General features: G+C 35.8%; 1 protein-coding gene across 3 annotated transcripts in view; it reads right to left on the bottom strand.

Annotated features, from left to right (window-relative positions):
• Positions 1-20,859, bottom strand: part of MIRO1 (MIRO-related GTP-ase 1) — a 300,498-nt gene that overhangs the window by 111,550 nt on the left and 168,089 nt on the right. For all 3 annotated transcript variants that reach the window (XM_089452597.1, XM_089452596.1, XM_089452598.1), the window contains exons 10-12: positions 18,780-18,991; positions 18,566-18,635; positions 5,548-5,660 (exon numbers count right to left, since the gene is read on the bottom strand). In XM_089452597.1, coding sequence (XP_089308723.1) covers positions 5,548-5,660; positions 18,566-18,635; positions 18,780-18,991 — 395 coding nt within the window. The remainder of the gene's footprint in view (positions 1-5,547; positions 5,661-18,565; positions 18,636-18,779; positions 18,992-20,859) is intronic.

The following is a 20,859-nucleotide window of genomic DNA, read 5'->3' on the forward strand; positions in this document are numbered from 1 at the left end:
AACTTTGCAGCCCACTTTAGATGACCATTGGAAGAAAGAATTGAGGGAGACTACTTGTGATTACATATGTAGATGGTGGTATGATGTTGATATGCATTTCAATGCTTCCTGTTCAACATATTATGAGCCTATGTTTGATGCCATACATGCTGCTGGAAAAGGCTTCAAAGGCCCTACTATGCATGAGATAAGGGGGTATCGTTTGCAAAAAGACATTGCCTCCATTGATGAGTATTTGAAATATTTCAAGGACTCATGGGCAAGAACAGGATGTACCATCATGTCAGATGGATGGACTGATCAAAGGAATCGTACCATAATAAACATTCTTATCTTCTGCACACAGGGAACCATGTTTCTAAAATCAGTTGATGCATCTGATAAGGTAAAAGATGGACAATTGTTGTTTCAGCTATTGGATTACGTTGTTGAGGAGGTGGGGGTGGCTAACGTCGTTCAAGGCATCACAGATAATGCCTCTAACTATGTTCTTGTTGGTAAACTATTAGAGAAAAAACACAACCATCTTTTGGACCCCATGCACTGCACATTGCATAGACCTCATGCTTGAGGATATTGGAAAATTAGATTGGGTCAAAAACACTATAGATCATGCCAAAAGCACAACAAAATTTATCTACAATCATTCATGACTTTTGAGCCTTACGAGGAGACATACAGGGATCAGGGATATTATTAGGCCTACCATCACTAGATTTGCTACTCATTTTTTTACATTGCAATCTATGCTTTCACAACATAGAAATTTGCAAAAGATATTTTCCAGTGATGAATGGAATCAAAGCCAGTTTTCTCGCAAATAGGATGGCAAAGAATTGAAAAAGAAAGTTAATCAATAAATATTTTGGAGAAAAGCAACAGAGATTGTGAAGGTTGCTGAGCCATTAGGTAAGGTATTGCGGTTGGTGGATGGGGAAAGATTGGCTATGGGCTTCATTTATGAGACTATGGAACAAGCAAAGGACAAAATAAAGAGAGCATACAAGGATAAAGTGGCTAAGTATGGGCCCATTTGAGCAATCATTGATGAAAGATGTAACAATCAACTCCACGGCCCTATACATGCAACTGGGTACTTTTTGAACCCACGATATCATTATAAAACTCTGGCGGTAGGAGCTTTGAAGGGGGATGTTAGAGATGGATTGAGTGATCGCATTGATCGCATGATCCCATTGTAGTGTGATTAGTTGGAGATACACCGACAAGTCACAACCTTCAGCAAAGCCACAAGGACCTTTGGGAAGAACCTAGCAAAGATGGCAAGGGAAGCGGATGAGCCATGTAAACAAAAATTTCAATTTTCAAATTCTTAATACTTATTTTGTTAAATCGTTTATAATTTGAAAGTTGGGTATAATTTGTAATTTTGTTGAGCTAACTTGTTACACTCCTATGTTTTTTGCAGCACAATGGTGGTAGGCTTTTGGTAGCCATTGTCATGAATTACAGAAGTTTGCAATTCGTATTTTGAGTCAAACTTGCAGTGCTACTGGGTGTGAGCGCAATTGGTCTGTCTTTGAGATAATTCACGCAAAGAAGAGAAACCATTTGGATCAAAAACAGTTAAATGATCTAGACAATGTCCAATACAACCTCTGACTCGGATGCAACCAATTGTTGAACAAAAGACCTGATTCAGATCCCATTGTGTTGGAAGACATTGATCCAACATCAGATTGGGTAGTGGAGAGTCATCCAGCAGAGTTTGATTCTGATTAGCATCTTGATTATGATTTACAGACGGTGACATCACTCGAACATAATGTTCAATTGAATGCAGATCCACTTGTACCAGCCTCAGGGCCAGCACCAAGTCCTCCAGTTGTAGGCTCAAAAGCCCACCAGTCACGCCTATTAATCCTCAACGTTTGCATATAAATACATGGTGCCTCCTCCTCATTTGGACACTTCACTCACTCACAATCCTCTCTCCTTCATTGATTGGGTACGAAATTCAAAGGTAGCTCTCCACACGTGCGAAGAAGGTAAGGGTTTTATATTCCAACCATTGACTAATGTTGACTGAAATTGCAGGAGGCTGATTTGACTTGCGTTGACCAAGTGTTGACTTGTTTTGAGTGCGGTTTTGGATGGAGGATCTCTATTTGGGTAAGCCACAATTTTGGGCACGAAATCCGAGATTGTTTGACCTTTGTTTGCCCAACGTTAACTGTGCTAGTGCTTTCTACTGCGTTGACTTTTGTTTACCAAGTTTGACTAGACATTTTCGAACTGTTTTTAGGCTTATTTGACTTGTTGTTGGAGGCTGAGTTGACTAGGTTTGACCGAGCTGAATTGGAGCAATAATTCTACCCTGTTGACCAGCGTGGAATTTCTGGTTAGGGCTTGTTGTTACTGGTGTTTGACTGGTCAGATTTCACTTTGATTGGGCAAGTGAAAATTGTATATTGTACCCTCTCTCTCTCTACTGAACTTTTGAAGAATTATAAGAAGAATTGATCAAGGGTTTCCCCACATTGGGGTTTATCCCTAGCTGTTATAATATCTTGTGTCCTCTTGTCTTGGCTTGTCTTCCACTGTTATTGTTTATGTTCTATATGCATTTTACTATGATGATGATGTGATTGCTAAACTAGATATTGATATTGAAATTGCGGCAAAATTGCTCTAAGCATAGAACATACCATTGTTATCATAAAATTAGCATGGTATCAGAGCTGAGGTGAAGACAAAGCCCAAGCAAGAGTGAGAAGAGCAATCACTAAAAGGAACAATCACTGCTCAAAGACAAGATTCAATGGCCTCCACATACTACTTCAAGTATGATGATAATCTTCAAGCATGGAAGATGTCTCTTGATTTGACATTAGAAGAGCAAGATGTTATGGATTATGTGCAGCGAAAGATTTCAGAACCTCCTTCAAATGCATCGGTTACTGCTAAGACAAAGTACAAGAAGGGCGAAGTAAAAGCCAAGAAGATCATCAAGGATTCTATCATAAGCATTTCGTTGCTTACATCTCTGACTTGAACACATCAAAGGTGATATATGACAAGTTGGTTGGCATGTTCAAATCTACCAATGCAAACCAAATTTTTTTCCTCAAGAACAAGCTGAAGGATATAAAGAAGGGAAGAAATGAAGATATTCAATCCTACTTCATGAGGTTTACTGAGATAAAAAAATGATCTTCTTTCGATTGGAGAAGCTATTGTTGATAGGGAGCTTACTCTCATTACCCTTGGAGAACTCCCTCGTGAATGCCACGTGTTCAACACTACTATTCTTAACAACGACATGATTCCAGGTTTTGAATAATTGCTGACTAGATGTTCTCAACAAGAAACAAGGATGATGGAATTAGATATGCCTTCAAATAGGAATGATCCTACTGCATTCTCCGCTTATGCTAAAAAGAAGAACAATGCAGGTTCAAAGAAGCAATGTCAAGGAAGGTTGGGTTTCAAAAATGGAAGGAAGGGAAGATACTTCATTTGCAACAAGTTTGGTCACTATGCTAGGGAGTGTCCTAATAGAAGGGATACACCTCATGATGATAACAACCACAACAACAACAATTTTAGGGGCAACAACAATCAAAGGAATGATAGATTCAACAACCAAGGAAAAAGGAATGCTCCCACTGCTCATCAACGAAATGGTCGCCCTCCCAAGAGATCAAGAAACACCAGGTATGATGAATCATATGTTGTTGATAACAATAAAAAAGAATTCTATGTTATATCTGTCATTTCTACTGCACCACCTCAGGACACCTTGGGAAATTGATTGATTGATAGTGGTGCTTCAAGGCACTTCACTGGGTATAAGGAAACTCTTTCAAATCTGATTGAAAAGGATACAGATTTGGAAATTATCCTTGGGGACAATGCCACCTATCCAGTGAGGGAGTTGGGAATGTTACTCTTCAATTGAATCAAGATAACAGTGAACACCATTCATCTACAAGAAGTACTATATGAACACCATCTAAAGAAGAACCTAGTATCAACGATGGAGATCAAAGGATTCAAGGTGGCATCAATGTTTTAAGACTCCGACTCCGACTCGGCCGAGGATCGACTCCGACTCCGAAACGGTAATGACTCGGCCGGCTCGATTTCAATGACTCGGTTGTTGTAAAAAATACATTAAATATTTTTTTTTTATAAAAAAACATAATTTTAAAAATTTTAAACATAATTTTAGAGATTTTCATTCATGTTTCCAAACACAGCATTATAATATAGATGGAAGACAACATATGATCAAAGTAGGCTCATGAACCAATCCATTATATCAAATGGTACCCAATGGCAATACATAGTCAACTGTCATACATGATCAAAGACTCAAAACAAAAAACACATAACCAAGGAGGCTAGAAATGGCCTATACAACAAAAGTAAACTGTGACCAGACTCCAGTACTAGTACTACAGCTACTGGCTAGTAGCTACTACCAGAGGAGCCAAGATCATGTCGATCAATCTCTGGATCATCATCAGAGTCAGACAGGGGGTCCATGGCTCCTCATCATCATCATCATCTCCAACTGCAGCTGTAGAAGTGGTATACAACAACATGGATCTTAATGCACCAGTCCCAGAGCCAGCCACTTTTGATGATGGTGATCCACTTGATGTAATCCTCACACCAACCGATACAAATCTTGCACTGATATAAAGGAGGGATGAAACGCAATGGTAGTGAGAGGGTGGAGATCTTGATGATTTTAATTAAAAGATACAAGAGGATGAACTATATCCCATGACTTGTCACTGATGATATTCTTCTATGAATCTCCCCAATTTGATATTTCCCATTGGCATTAGGCATTTCTATCAATATTACCATCCTATCTATGCAACACATTGTGATGATATTAAAGGAAAAACTACAATTTTGACTGCCAAATTTCAGTTTTGTATATATGATTTATGGGGCTTTAATATTCTTGTGTGTTTGATGTAGATATATTATCAGCATCATCAAAAAAAATTACATCTTTATCTATTTTAATTCTTTATGTGTGTGTATGTGTGTGTGCATATCTCATGTGTCCTATTTCAAGGAGGGGATCTACAAGTCCATTTCAGACACTCGAAAACGCATGTCCCCATATCCTAGTATCAAGTTACTTCACCTAGGCCTCCCACTCCTTACTATCTCTAACAAAGATGAATCGCTTGCCCCTGCATTTCTCACCCAACAAACACTACTGAATACCATGAAATAAGTTTCCGTATGCCTTCTACCACCTCACTTTTCTAGTAAAGTAACATCCAGTATTGCTCTAGTAGAAACCCTATTCAAAACATGCACAGCACATGCAAATGCTTCACTGCAACTGCTTTCTAGTAATGTAAACAGCAGCACCTCAAAATGGAACATTTAAACTAATCATAATCTTAACAATGCAAGTGAATCATAGTAGTTGCAAGCCTTGTTGCGTATAAGAAAACAGGATCCATACCATGACTTCAAAGTAATTATAAATAGATTGTGCATTTTCAGAAAAAACAATAACAAATCATTTGAAACATGGCAGTTTCCATTTACCTATCATAAACAAATACAGCCACATCGCATGGAGCCAAGAATTCTTTATTTGCCAAAAGATTGTGCACTGCACCTTCCAGAATTTCACGCATGACTAGCATCTTCTTTGCCCCCTTCATAGGAAAAAAATACGTTCAAATCAGGAGTCTCTTTATAAAACCATAAATATCCCAAATCAGGTTATAATTTTCCAGTAAATTTTTTATTTTCTTACAAATAAAAAGCAGATATCATATACAATACAAAAAAACAGATAAACATATAACTGGATTCTATGCATATGATAGTATTGACAGGATCACAACCCAAAAATATTACAAGGGTCAATAGTAAATACTACTGTTTTCCTCTACGCCATTCCAATAACAATAATATGCACTAAAAAGTCCCTTACTCTAGAAGAGTTTTAAAAAATGTGAAATAATCAAGTAAGAATCTTTGTGATCACAGAAGAGTGAGATGATCCTTCCAAATGCCTTGTGAAATTTACAATTTGTGTCAGCTGAACAAGAGTGAAGTGCACCAACGTCATTGAGTGAGCATAAACTTACCTTTCTACTCTAGACTAGGATAACAATTTAGAGCCAAGTGCACCAATGTCGAAGAGTGAGCATAAACCTACCTTTCTACTCTAGACTAAGATAACAATTGCCAGCTACTCCAAAACAAAAGAATCCAATAGAAACAGTTTTTTCCCCAATAGAACATCTTTTTCATAAATTTCTTCAGTTCTACTAGAACCATATCCCTTTTTTGTTCTTAAATTCGTTCTCTTATTTAAATTTTTACTACCTTTGCAAATTTAGTTGAAAAATGTCTCATGTTACTAGAATTGTAATTTTTGTCCACTGCCTCCAACCAAAGTACTATTTTTTCTGCTGAGAACTTAAACTAGCAGATGGACCTCCCTTTTCTTCCAGCCTCAGCCTACAGCTTAAACTGCTCCTTCAATGTTGTGCCCACACTTGGATCCATCTCTTTCATGTAATTGGCTTTATCCTATTTTACACTATTTCTTAGCTTTGCAAAGTTTGCATTCTCTTTTCGATCTTTTTATCTTTACTTACAGATGTTCACTTAGATATAGTAGCTGCCGTGACACTACCACTTTGTATCACACTGATGATACTTTTTTCAGTCTCATTAATCTAGTTTGATGGTCATTTGTTCGACATAAATAAAATTATCTTACCTTATCTTATCTATCAATTTTAGGAATTGGAACAATCAGTGTCAAAAGAATCTTGCCATATCCTGAGAATCAAATAATATAAGAACTGGTCGATCAATCTCTAACATATCCTGGTATATAAAATCAACTATCTACCAAGGGCCAGCCTGCCAACTAGTTCCAAACAGATACATTCAAATACCAACAGTTTCCTCACCAATAAAACTTGGCAGGTTTCTTTAGGTATGCTACAATCATATGTAATTTTTATTACAAATTTTTCTATATTATTTACTGTTTTCCTTACCTTTGCCTTGAAAATTGTATCCTGGTAATAACTGTAACAACTTTCACTAACTCTAACCTGGTAGTTTGTGTGATATTGCCCACCACTTTGGATCCATAAACTGTACCAGGTATACTGCTAAACAGTTTGTCACAATGGATGCTCGCTTAATTTTTTGAGTGTTATGCAATTTGTGTTAATTTCCCCCGTACTCTAAATAACTTGTTAGTTGTTACTGTTCTGCAACACAATTTAGAATGCAAACAGGCAATATTATAATCAGTCAACACTCGCACAAAAGAAATAAGTTTTACCCTGGGAACCCATGGGAAAACCAGCAAGTTGCAACAAATAAAGCTTTGCTCAGTCCTTTATAAATTTATCAGAATGACAGACTACAGAAGCTCAAAGAAACAGAAAATTACCATGCGTGAGACCTCACCACAATAACAAACTACTTCCCTTTGTCCATCACTGATCTTCTGTTGAGAAAAGAGATAGCCATCAGACTCCAGACCAACTTCATATCCTCTCTTCTGCTTGAAATCTTCCTTGAGAATGAATATCAGCAATCAGACTCCAAACTAGCTTCAATCCTCTTTGACTGTCTGTCTCTATCCTTGATTTTAAGAACAAATTCGATCACTTACCAGAACTCCAGTGAACCAACCATTCTAAATATTTGAACCAAGCCTACTCAGTGGTGCCTCTATTGTTTGGTGGGAGAAGTATCCTTAGTCCAGTTTGTCATTATCTGACAGATTTTCTTACTGTGGTCTATGACCAGGAAGGCTATAAACTCCTCGGGAATTTGCAACTCTCTGGGATATCTTCTGGCAACTTCTCACTGTGGAATCTTTGAACCAGGTCTACTCCCTTCTTCAGAGCAACAAGACCTCTTCTACTCTAGCAACTATGAAGACACCTACAGTTCATTTTCTAGCTTTCTGTATAGGCCTGGTAATTTGCCAGGAGACCATTCATTCCCTAGTCTAGATCTGGTTATTGTATGTTTAATTAGTTCTGCAGCATCAACTCAAAATGCTGGACCAATTATTCTGCTGCCTTTTGATTCCTTCATGAAAAACCAATTCCTTCAATGAGACAATTTGAATCAACCCTGCTTCTTGTTGTTCACAATTGCCACTTCTAATGGCCAGTTGATCAGATTAAGCATGGGAAAGACTAAATTTCTTCAAGAATGAAAGAATTGATATCTTCCAATGCAAATCAACCTCTGTCAAGCATGTCTATTCCTTTAATAAGAAATCAATGGCGTCTAAGAAACCCAAATAACCCCCTCCATGCATTGAATAAGAGATTTACAGAAATCCTCGATGGCCCTTTCAGTTATGGAGATTTGAGTCATAACTCTCTTGGACTTTCATATTATTCTTTGACCAATCTGATTGCCGCTCAAGCACTACAACTCTTTCTTGGATTCACTCCAATACTAGCAAGGGTTATTCCCTTTCCTCTTCATCGTGTGACTTGCTTTACAGCTATCACCACGACCTCCTTCATTCTCATTGATATGATCTACTTCACCGCTATTCCTGCGTCCTCCTCCTTTTCAATCAGTGTGTCCTCCATGCCAATCACTCTGATTTGCTTTGTTTCCTTCATTGCAACAAATCATTGCATGGATTTAAACTGGATCAAATACCCATGGAATGGGCCTGCAACCTGGTAGCCAATACACAGTAAACTGATCTTGCCTTAAACAAATCAATCATGCTCTTCTAGCATAAAGGTATCAACTTCTTCATAAATAAAGGAGCCTTCCATTCAAACAAAGATCAATGGTTTAAACTGGATGAAATACCCAAGGAATGGACCTGCAACCTAGCAGCCAATACACAGTAGAATTGACCTTGCCTTAGACAAATCCTTTGTGCTCTTCTAGCATAAAGGTATCACCTTCTTCATAAATAAAGGAGCCTTCCATTAAAACAAAGATCAATCACTATATAAACAATGTGTTGCCCTCAAAATGAGGGCATTAGCACTTGAAGAAAAATTATATCAATAAAGCACTTAATCTTCAAATGAAACGAAGCAATTGGTGTTCTAAAAATGAAGACCTCAGACTTATTCCAACAATACCTTATACTCAAAAACTTCATGAGATTTCTCTTAAACATAGAAAAATTGTCCTACATCCATTTCAGAAATTCAGATCAACTTTTGATATCAACAGATCTTAGAACTGTGACATCTTTCACAGCATCTAACCAACTTAGTACTTTCTGTGCCATTGCCTCTAAGCTCAACCACTTTTTAGGTTAACAGATATCAGGCCCAACCTACTTAGTAGTTTGGGTTATCACCTCTACCACTCTGAAGCACAAAAACTCAGAAATGATATAAACATATATATTTTATTAATTAGTTTAATGATGATTGTTTACAATGAGAGTCCCTGGCTTAGATATTGCCATGGGCACCCTTTTGGGAAAGGGCATGATCTTAGGATCATGCCTTTTCGTCTAATTAACCTAAAATTAAATAATTTTTACATAACATTAAATAACTTTTACATAACATTGCCTTCCTCTCGAAAGAATGCTTTGTCCTCAAAGCATACGTAACGACGGATGTTGTTGACAAAATGATTGATTCTCCCAAGAAGCTTCTTCTTCGGGTAAGTCCTTCCACTTGATCAGGTATTCCTTGATTGTACGATGTCGAAGCTTTCTTTCTCTAGTAGATAAAATACCTTCTGGTTCTAGAATGACCCTTCCCTCATCACCTAGGGATGGAAGCGTTGTTTGCGCTAATTGATGGTCGCCTAGTGCCCTTTTAAGGCAAGAGACATGGAAGACGTTGTGAACACGACTTTTCTCTGGAAGACTTAAACCATACGCAACTTGGATGATCTTTTTGTTGATCTGATAAGGTCCGTACAACTTTGGTGCCAATTTGTTTTTTCCTTTCTGTTTTAAGGACAATTCTTTGTATGGTTGGAGCTTGACAAACACCCATTCTCCGACTTCAAACTCTCTTTCGGTTCTGTTTCGGTCTGCTTGTTGCTTCATACGATTCCTCGCATTATTCAAGTTTTCTTTTAGTATTTGGACGATTTTTTGGGTTTCTTCTAGTTGATTTTTAACAACAGGTAGATATGTCTGGACAATAGCTAGATCCTTCCATTTTGGGGGTTCATATCCATACAAAGCTTGAAATGGTGTCATTTTTGCTGACATATGATAAGTAGAATTATACCACCACTCAGCGAGATGTAGCCATTGAGCCCACTTACTTTGTTTTTCTGTAGCGTAGCAACGTAGATAAAACTCCAAACATTTATTGACAACCTCTATTTGTCCATCTGTTTGAGGATGATAAGCGGAACTCATATTTAGGTAGGTTCCTATGTGGTTGAACAACTCCTTCCAGAAATTACCCTTGACTTTTGGCATCTCTATCACTCACAATGACTTTTGGAAAACCATGTAACTTATATATATTTTTGCAAAATATTTCAGCGATTTCTTTCGGCTGAGTATGATTTGTTTATTGCCATAAAGTGAGCATATTTGGTGAGTCTGTCGACCACTACGAAAATCTTGTCCTTGCCTTCAGATACTGGTAATCCTTCGATACAGTCCATTGAAATTTCTTCCCATTTCTGATTTGGAATGTTTAAAGGGTGAAGTAATCCCGATGTCGTAATATTTTCACTTTTATTCCTTTGAAATGTGTCACACTCTGCTACATACTTCTGAATATCGCGACTAATTCCTTTCCAAAAGAAGGATTGACGTGCATTGTAATAAGTCTTAAGGAATCCTACATGTCCAGCTGATGGTGAATCATGTGACTCCTAGAGTATCTTAAATTTAAACTTGGAATTTGCATTTAGATAGATTATTCCCTTGTACCATAGAATATCATTTTTCCATTCACATTTTGACTTGTTGGGAAGGTTATTGATTATCGCCGTTATTTCTGGATCCTTGGCATACTCACGTCGAATCTCGTTAAGCCATTCAGGAACAACAACCGAGCTTGCAACAAGTGTTGGTTCTTCATCTTTCCTAGATAGGGCATCCGCTACTACATTGTCTTTTCCCCTTTTATGTAGTATTTCCATGTCAAAGGCGGCAATTTTTCCAATCCATTTTTGTTGTTCTTCGGAAAGTGTTTTTTGTTGAAGGAGGTGCTGGAGGCTGTTATAGTCTATTCGAATGGAGAACTTACTTCCCAAAAGATATTGCCTCCACTTAGCTAGTGCGTGCATAGTAGCAAGCATTTCTTTGTTGTATGTGGACTTGAGGCGTTCTCTTTTATTAAGCTTCCTACTTTCAAAAGCTATTGGATGCCCTTATTGCATTAACACTGCACCTATACTGAATCTGGAAGCATCACACTCGATGATAAATGGTTTAGAAAAATCTGGTGTTGCCAATACCAGGGTATTAGACATAACTTCCTTCAATTTTTCAAAACACCTTCCTGCTTCCTCATCCCAAAGAAATGAATTCTTCTTTAAAAGGTTTGTCAGAGGTGCAGTTATATGTGCATAGTTTTTAATAAACCTTCGGTAATACCCAGTCAAACCTAAGAACCCTCTTAGCTTGGATACATTAACTGGTTTGGTCCATTCCTTTATAGCTTTGATTTTATTAGGGCCCACCTTTACGCCTTCATGGGATATAATGTGTCCAAGGTATTCTACTTCTTCCTTTCGGAAGGTGCATTTGGATTTTTTTACATAAAATTAGAGCTCTTTTAGTAGTGTAAGAACTTTATCCAGATGTTGTAAGTGCTTCCAAGTTTTACTGTAAATTAAAATATCGTCAAAGAATACTAATACAAACTTCCTAATATGTGGATGAAATAATTCGTTCATAGTTGCTTGAAACGTTGATGGTGCATTGGTTAACCCAAACGGCATTACTTTAAATTCATAGTGACCTTCGTGTGTTCAAAATGTCGTTTTTGGCATGTCTTCCAATCTGATTCTGATCTGATAGTATCCTGACCTTAAGTCCAATTTTGAGAAGTGTTTTGCACCATGTACGTCATCCAGAATTTCGTTCATAAAGGGAATTGGGAACTTGTTTTTAATTGTTATTTTGTTCAATCCTCCATAATCAACACATAACCTGAATGAACCATCCTTCTTCCTTACCAATACCACTGGAGCAGCATACGGACTTTTACTTTTCGAGATGATCCCACACTCTAAAAGGTCTTGGATTAATCTCTCAATTTACTTTTTTGGTGATGTGGATATCGGTATGGCTTGAGGTTGACGAGGTCTGACCTTGCTTTGACTTCTATTGTATGCTCAATTTCCCTGTTAGGAGGCATTTTCATAGGTAAATCTTGAAATACTTTTTCATGCTTCTGAATTAGATCTTGTATCTCTGGTGATTCTTCACTGATCATATTTGCAAATAACATTTCTAATTGGTGACATTGTACCACATAAGCATGTGCTCCTTTTCGAATCATATTCATCATCTGAGATGATGATACAATTTGATTCTCTAGTGCTTGGAATCCGTGTAATTTGTACCTCTTACCTCCCCATTTAAATCTTATGAATTGTACTTGATGGTTGGCATCATAAGTTCCTAGAGTTCGTAGCCATTGGATACCTAAGACTACATCTACTCCACCTAATGGTACAGTGAAGAACGGAGATTCTAAATTAAAGTCTTGAATCTGCAATTTGACCTTATGGCATTTCCCCACTTTTTCAATCTTCTTACCGTCAACTACCATCACTTTCATGATTGGTAAGGGAAATGAAAAAATATTGAGTCTCTTTGCCACGGTTGCATCTAAAAAATTGTGTGCTACCAGAGTCGATGAATTTTGCTCTAAATTTTCTCCATCCTCTTAGAGTAGTTGATCGGGTGCAATATCATGCTTCCTACACAAGTGGTTCAGCAATGCCAAGGTTTGTTTTTGATTTATTTCGGTTTGGCTATGATTCTGCCCCATCCGTAGTTCTATTCGATTTGTCGTATCCTGAAGTCTCTTGATATCGTCAGAATGCCCATTAAACTTGTTCTCGAAATCAGCTAATTTTTTATTGACATCATTAGAGTGGCTAGTACTCCTATTCTCCAATATACAATAAAAAATGGATATGCCTTGAAATGTGTGCCAAGTGCCAACAAGGGGAATACTCCAAGTCATAATAAAGCCATCCAAAGTGTTAAAAACCCCGAATAGGATAGAGCGCACACAACATAAGCTCAACCATGCCAAATAAAACCAGTAAACAACTAGAAAACACCAAAACATAAGAATATATAAGTAATCATCAAAACTTGGGGAAACCCTCAATTGATGTGTTCTCTATCCAAAAATAAACCAAGGGTCAATCAAATACGAGAGCAAATGCTAAGCAAAACCCTCCAACATACCTCATATGCTAGATGCAAGCCCTCAACCATTTAAAACATGTCATACCACCATGTCTCGTCACACCCTCATTGTCCAACCCCATGGAGGAGGCTAGAAGCATCATACATGAGCATTCTCTAGACAAGATGAGCAACATACCATGAACAACACCTTGATGCCAATGTAAATCACATGAAATAGCAAGCATCATCACCATCTATTCACTAGGATGTTAACCCATCAAAAAAGATATGCAACCAAGATGAGAAAACCAATGGGTATGCCATGACAACACCATGAAGAGAGAACCAACAGATGAGCCATGACAACTCAACAAATAAGGGAGAAACGAGTCTCCTCTACCCAAAGTACCCAAGCAATCAAGTGAAAGTACCATAGTCAATCCCAAAAATCTATGAAGACTAATCCTACAAACGATCCTTATGTGAGATGAAACTTGGCAAGCACAAGAAACCCATTATAATTTTATTCACAGTTTTTCTCATATTCATTGCCTTCATTACCTAGACTTAAAAATAGATCATCATCATATTATAACTACAAGGCTGCCTCCAATAAATGTACTGGTTTGTGTACCTTAGCCTCTGCCAATTTTAAGATGAGCATAATTTTGCCTATCATTTCTTGATTGTGCCTTTTGTGATATATTTGTAGAGAATAGAGAGTTCATTTCAAAGAAATTATACCCTATAATATAGGAAGATCTTACATTTTTAACTAACTGGATAAAAGAGAAGATCATCTTATCAAAGTCCATAAATTGCACTGAAAAGTGACATAAATGTCTGAATATGCTCTGTAATGCATCTGTGATAATTGCACCAGCAATAATATTTTTTTACCAATTATGTCATTTGTTTACGAAATATTTTATAACCATGTTCCATGTGGTCTAACTTCATGAAATTTGTAAAATACATAAACGTGTACAACTAAAACATGCATAATTGGGAAGTTCGCAAGAAATACACCCCATTTATTTTGTTAATTGCAATTTCCACGAACTAAATCCCCATTTTCTTTCACTGTAATTATCAATCCACTCATTTATCAGAGAAATTATTTTCTATATTAAAGCTTCTATGGTCCATAATGAATTAAACAAAGTCTTTTGGTAGAAATCACATGAGAGAATTTTTTGGCCGGACGCATTTCGAACCAACAAGTGTGGTTCATCATCAAGATCAGATGAAGAGTCAGACCATGGCAAAGGCTTAAATAGAGAGCACTGTAGAGACATACTTTCAAGTAATGGTTATATTTGAACAATAATGTTTAAATTATAATATTAATTTATTAATATGTTAAAAACAAATATTATTAAGTAACGGCTATATTAAACGGCTAGTTTTTGAAAAATATATTTAAATAATGATATTATTTCATTAATTTATTAAAAGTATTAATAGGTAACAGCTATATTAAACAGCTAGTTTTTGAAAAATAATATTTAAATTAATTTATTACAACCAAATATTACTAGTTCCTTGAAAAATAATATTTAAATAATGATATTAGTTTATTAATTTACTAAAATATTAATATGTAACGGCTATATTAAATGGCTAGTGTTTTGAAAAAATATTTAAATAACGATATTATTTCATTAATTTATTCAAAATATTAATAGGTAACAGCTATATTAAACGGCTAGTTTTTGAAAAATAATATTTAAATTAATTTATTAAAACCAAATATTACTAATTCTTGAAAAATAATATTTAAATAATCATATTACTTTATTAATTTATTAAAATATTAATATGTAACGGCTATATTAAATGGCTAGTTTTTGAAAAATAATATTTAAATTAATTTATTAAAACCAAATATTACTAGTTTTTGAAAAATAATATTTAAATTGTGATATTAGTTTATTAATTCATTAAAAACAAATATTAATAAGTAACCGCTATATTAAACAGCTAGTTTTTGAAATAAATAAATAAATAATCAAAGTCAAACTTTAAAAAAAATGGAGTCACAAATTATAAAAACGGGTGGCTAATCGAGACAAGATCATTTGATAAATAAAATAACTAATGGAAATAAATTAAAAATAATTAATGGAAAAATAAATAAAATAAAACAAAAATATATACACAAGTCAAAATAAATATATAAATAAATAAAAACAGATATATATATATATATATATATATATATATCCAAAAAAAAATCAAAAAAAAAATGGGGTCAACATTAAAATATGGGGCTCAGGCCCATTAAACAAATAACAAAAATACTAAAAGGAGTTAAGAACGAATAGGATGATAAAATACAAAAAAACACGAAGGATCAAGAAAATAAACTCTGATGAAGAATAAATCAACAACAAATACTATAAAAAGGATGCTAATACCTACATAGATAAATAAAAAATAAAAATAAAAAATAAAATAAAAAGAATAAAAAAAACTAGGAGGACAAGACAGACACCCAACTTCTACTAATATTCCAATCATCATCTCTATTCAAATTATTGGGTCTTTTTTCAATTTCTAGGGCCTCCCTCAATTTACAATGATGAAAATGACTAACCTTAGCAACGACTTGGGCCTCCTCAATGCAGATGTGATGCTTAGATTTATCTGCATGCTCCGCCAAAGCATAGGAGCGAGTACTGCCATGCTTGATGTCAGCAGCATGCTCACGAATCCTTTGATTAATCGAGCAACTAGTCTCACCAATGTAGGGAGTCCCACAAGAGCATGGGATAACGTAAACACCCTTCATATTCTTGGGGTCCACTGGGTCTTTTCCAGATCTAAGAGAGCTCTGTATGGTTAATCTTCAACGCGTCCGGCCAAAAAATTCCCTCATGTGATTTCTACCGAAAAACTTTGTTTTAAAAAAATTATTTTTAATTTACCAACTGTTAATTTTTAATGTACCTTGAACAAGTGTTTTCTCACGGGTTAGTCTTTTCCTAAGTGTGACTTTATAAAGTGAAAGTGACTTTATAAGTGGTAAATTCAATGTTAAATTATAAAGTGAAAAGTGATTTTAGACATAAAGTACAATGTGGGTACTTTATTTAATGGGTGAGTTAAAAAATAGAAAGTGAAAATTAAATGCACATTTATTCTCATCCCTTGATCTAAATGGATCTAAGCCATTAGATCTTAGGGTTGCCCAAAAGTCATTTAGGGAAACAAAAGGAGGAAAAGAAAAGAGAGACTACATTCATTCTTCACAATGAAGCCAGATTCGTTGGATTTTCCTCAAGTGTCTAAATCCTACAAATCGGACACGATTCAACCTAATTCGAATCCTAAATTCAGGACACGTCGTGTCCTAACGGGACACACACGAATCCGAGTCGTGTCCCGTTAGGTCACAAAGTGTCCCAAAAACCGGATTTGAATCCAACGAAAAGGAACCTATAAATTCAAGTTGGGTGTGACACCAATGATTATCAAAGAAGGATTTATTACCAGCATATCAATCAAAATACCTTGGAAAGCACTGGCAGCTGAAAAATGTAAGATTAATGTGGAGGACTTTGAGTTGGTTCTTGTTCCACGAACTGAGTTCAAAACATCCAGTAGTTCTGAAAAATGTTCTACTTCAGAAGTGTACCCCAGTGCGCCTCCTTCTCAGCGGAATTCAAAGAAAGAAACGCACTGGAGTGCACTTCTAAAGTAGAATATTCATCAGAACTATTGGATGTTTTGAACTCAATTCGTGGAACAAGAACCAGCGCAAAGTCCTCCACATTAATCTCACACTTTTCAACTGCCAGTGCTTTCCAAGGTATTTTAACTGATACACTGGTAATAAATCCTTTTTTGATAATCACTAGTGTCACACCCAACTGCCATAAATCAATGAATCATAAATTCTAAAACTGGATTCGAATCCGGCGAAAAGGAACCTATAATTTCAAGGATGATATAATGTTACTATGTTACTTTGTAAACAGTAAAACTAACATCTAGATGAAGATCTATGTTTGAAATCAATGAATTTGTATCATTAATGAGAATTTGTGTAAGAAATATATAATTTTTAATATATATATATATAACGAATCCTATGTGTCCTGTTCCGGGGGGGTCAACGTGTCCGAATCCAACACTCGAATCCCCGTATCCTACGAATCCCGAATCCTCGTGTCAGGTTACTTAGATTCTTCATGAGCAGATTGGAGAAAGGAGGTTGAGAGCTAGAGGAAAGTTTTGAAGGAAAAAAAAATTTGCAGCAAGCTAAAGGAGTGATTTATGGGCAAAGCTGGCACGAAAATCAAAGCATAGAAGACAACAAAAGGTACAATACGAACAGCATTTAATATTGTGAATTACAAGCCGCTTGAGAGAAGTTTTCGAAAAAAAAAAATGTAAATCTGTACAGTCCGTACAGCAGTATGGAAATCCATACAGTCCGTACGGAATCATACAGTACATACTTTTAGCTTCAAGTGGGCATGGAAATCGAGGCAAAGTGCGCACGGTTTTCAAGGAGTTTTGGGCTAAAGAGATAAGTTGTATTTTGCTGTTTTGTTTTGTCTGCAAATGTATTTTTCCTTAACTTAAAAGATAAATAATTTTGAAAAGCTCTCTAATAGGTTCTCCTCATAGAAGATTAAAGGGGTTTTGCCAACGTCTAAGTTGACCAAAAATTGTGTTTATTTTTATGTGTGTTGCTGGTCTGTTTATGTTCATATTTATTTTCAGCATGTGTTGACAGTCCCATGTGTTTTAATCTAAAAATTTCATTTCCAGAATTCTATATGTTGAATGTATGTTTATGGGAAAGGGCATTTAACTGAATGGGAGTGATAAGGTGAAATTAAAACCGGGTTGCAATTGCAGGAAACATTTTAGTCATAAAATTTCAACACCAACTTGTCATGAAATTACCATGAACATCACAATAAAAAGAGGACTCTAGCAAGTAATACAATATTCCTGATACCAGTATTTCCACTGATACAGGTTGTCTTGCTTTTATGCCCTACTTATTTTCACTTCCATGGTCGCTTCTTGATCAGATCAACAGACACATGATTCACATTTTTTTTAATGAATTGATGTTGCATATCAAGCCTGCCAAACTTGGCTAACTAATATTCGATTACACCACAGCCAGACAGACAGCATTGTCAGATTACACAAGGTATTTCACAAGCAGGCACAATAGTCAAAAACATTGTCTTCTGAATGTGCACTTACCTCGCTCATGTCAATAACATTTGTGGCATAACGATCACCTTTTGTTGGTGTGTATTTTTCAACGAATGGCCTGCAATGAAGGAAGAAAAAATTGTATTGTTGAACCAAGATATAAAATAAGCTCTGCAATATACAGGAACTACCTCAAAAGAATATTTTCAACAAATAGCCTGCAATGAAGCAGAAAACAAGCCACATTCAGTTATCCACTTACCTGCCAATTAAAGCATTGAGTAATGCAGACTTCCCAGCATTACCAGGTCCAAAAACAAAACACTGAAAGACGTTCCTCTGCGAATTTAATCTTTTGCGGTCAAGCCGTCGACGACGGGTCACATGAAATACTGAAACAGGATCTCCAGGGTACCCAATATAAATTAAATAAGCAAGGCTTTTGACAGGATCCATAAGAGTCATGAGAGCCCACTGCAGAAAAAAAGGCAATGACAATAAACTGTTTCAATAGAGAAGTTTGAAATGTCTCGTCTTCAAAACAAAGTAATTTCATATCTTAAAAAAATATGTATTACAATAGACTCCTTCAAGATAAAATTGCACTTCAGAAGTGATCTTGGATGAATAGGAGTGATCCTTATTTTCTGTAATCAATGTCTCCACAAGAGAAAAGTTACGATTGGTATGCCACAGTTGTTGCAAGCCTAAATGCCCATACCTAAGGGAGTCAATTAAAAATAATTACGTGTTTTTAATATTCAAATACAACCTACTGAAAATAATTGAATAATTGGATTGATACATATAGATATTAATAAATATGCATTATATCTATTGTAAAATAAACATGACATTTATATAATAGTAAGTAATAGTTTGGCCCAGTAAGATAGCTTAGTAGCTGAGTATTTTGAACTCCATGCTAGAGGTCCCAGAGACGATCCCCCAAGCTGCCTGCCCATGCCAGATTCCTCATTTCAGGTCCCTACTTGGTCAGTCGCCATACTCAGCGCAAACAGGTTTACATTAGGTATCACTTGTGATACGCAGGGAAGTGCCTATAAGCTTCCCTGCAAGGTTTTCTTTGAAAAAACGTATAAATAATAACAATAAATATAAAGGTTATATTTATAATTAATGAAATTATATTACTATTCCTGAAAGGCCATCCAATTGTCAGGTAAAAACTCTCCATTTAGGGATATGGAGGAATGAGGGAAAATAATGTCACATTTGTATGAGAGCACAAAGACCTTGTGTTAATTTCTAACCCCAGCTCCTGGCTAATTATTCTCTAGTAAATATCTTGCTGTAAGTTAATTACTACTGCAGATCTACTGAATAAAAGCATTGCTGAGATTTTAACAGGTAATAAAATATTAACAGCAGAAGCAGACTAAACGCCAATCTCATACACATGCACACATTTAATTTCTGCCCTTCAAATCTGTTGCTTCATTAATTATATTCTTCAGCATAAAAGAGCTCCCTTACTGTGAAATAGCCCTCTGATGAAAAATACAAACAGCAAAAACCTCAAAATTTTGCAGTTCACCAAAAATCCTCAACACCTGTACTTCACCCCTAAGTCACCACGTTCATGTTCATGTTCGTGTTCGTGTTCGAGTTCGGCGACCTTGAAATTCGAATAAATTTCGGCACCTAAAATTTTGCCGATAAAGTTCGACACATAGAAATTTGCAAAAATAATGTATATATATATATATATATATATATATATATAATCAATTAAAGTCAAAATTCAAAGTCCATAACGCACATTGCAAACACATACGATTATTGCTCAAACATTTAAATCATTTCCACATATAATTTTATAAACCATGAAAGTGGGTGACAATAAAGAACCAACTTCCATACATAGTAAACAAGATGAGAAATTCATCATAGACATTGGCACCCATATCAAATTCAACAAAACCATGGGCCATATCACATTTCATATATTGAAAAACAATCTAATAAAAAAGTATTCAAAATATATAAACTCGAAAGTTTAAAGTAGCTTGGCAGTTTTAGAAAATTGTTCGTGCAAAAATTAAACTAGAAGTCTAAAACGGGAACACAAGTTTTGTTCTCGATGTTCCTGTGGCCCACTTGTTATATCAAAAAGTTCTATGTCATCAAGAGCAGTAGGAGTTGTGAATCCGCTAGATGCTTCAGCATCAGATTCATCAGTCAATTCCATGTCAATGTCACTATCAAAGTAAAAATCACCTTCATCCATTGATGCATTTGGCACAGGATCAATCCACGGAGTAGAGGAATTGGATGACTCATTAGCCACATTTTTCATAGCCAACTGCAAGTTACTACGA

Source organism: Pinus tabuliformis, chromosome X, assembly GCF_031772625.1.
Source record: "Pinus tabuliformis cultivar Carrire ecotype Pingquan chromosome X, CPIR1, whole genome shotgun sequence".
Lineage (NCBI taxonomy): Eukaryota > Viridiplantae > Streptophyta > Pinopsida > Pinales > Pinaceae > Pinus > Pinus tabuliformis.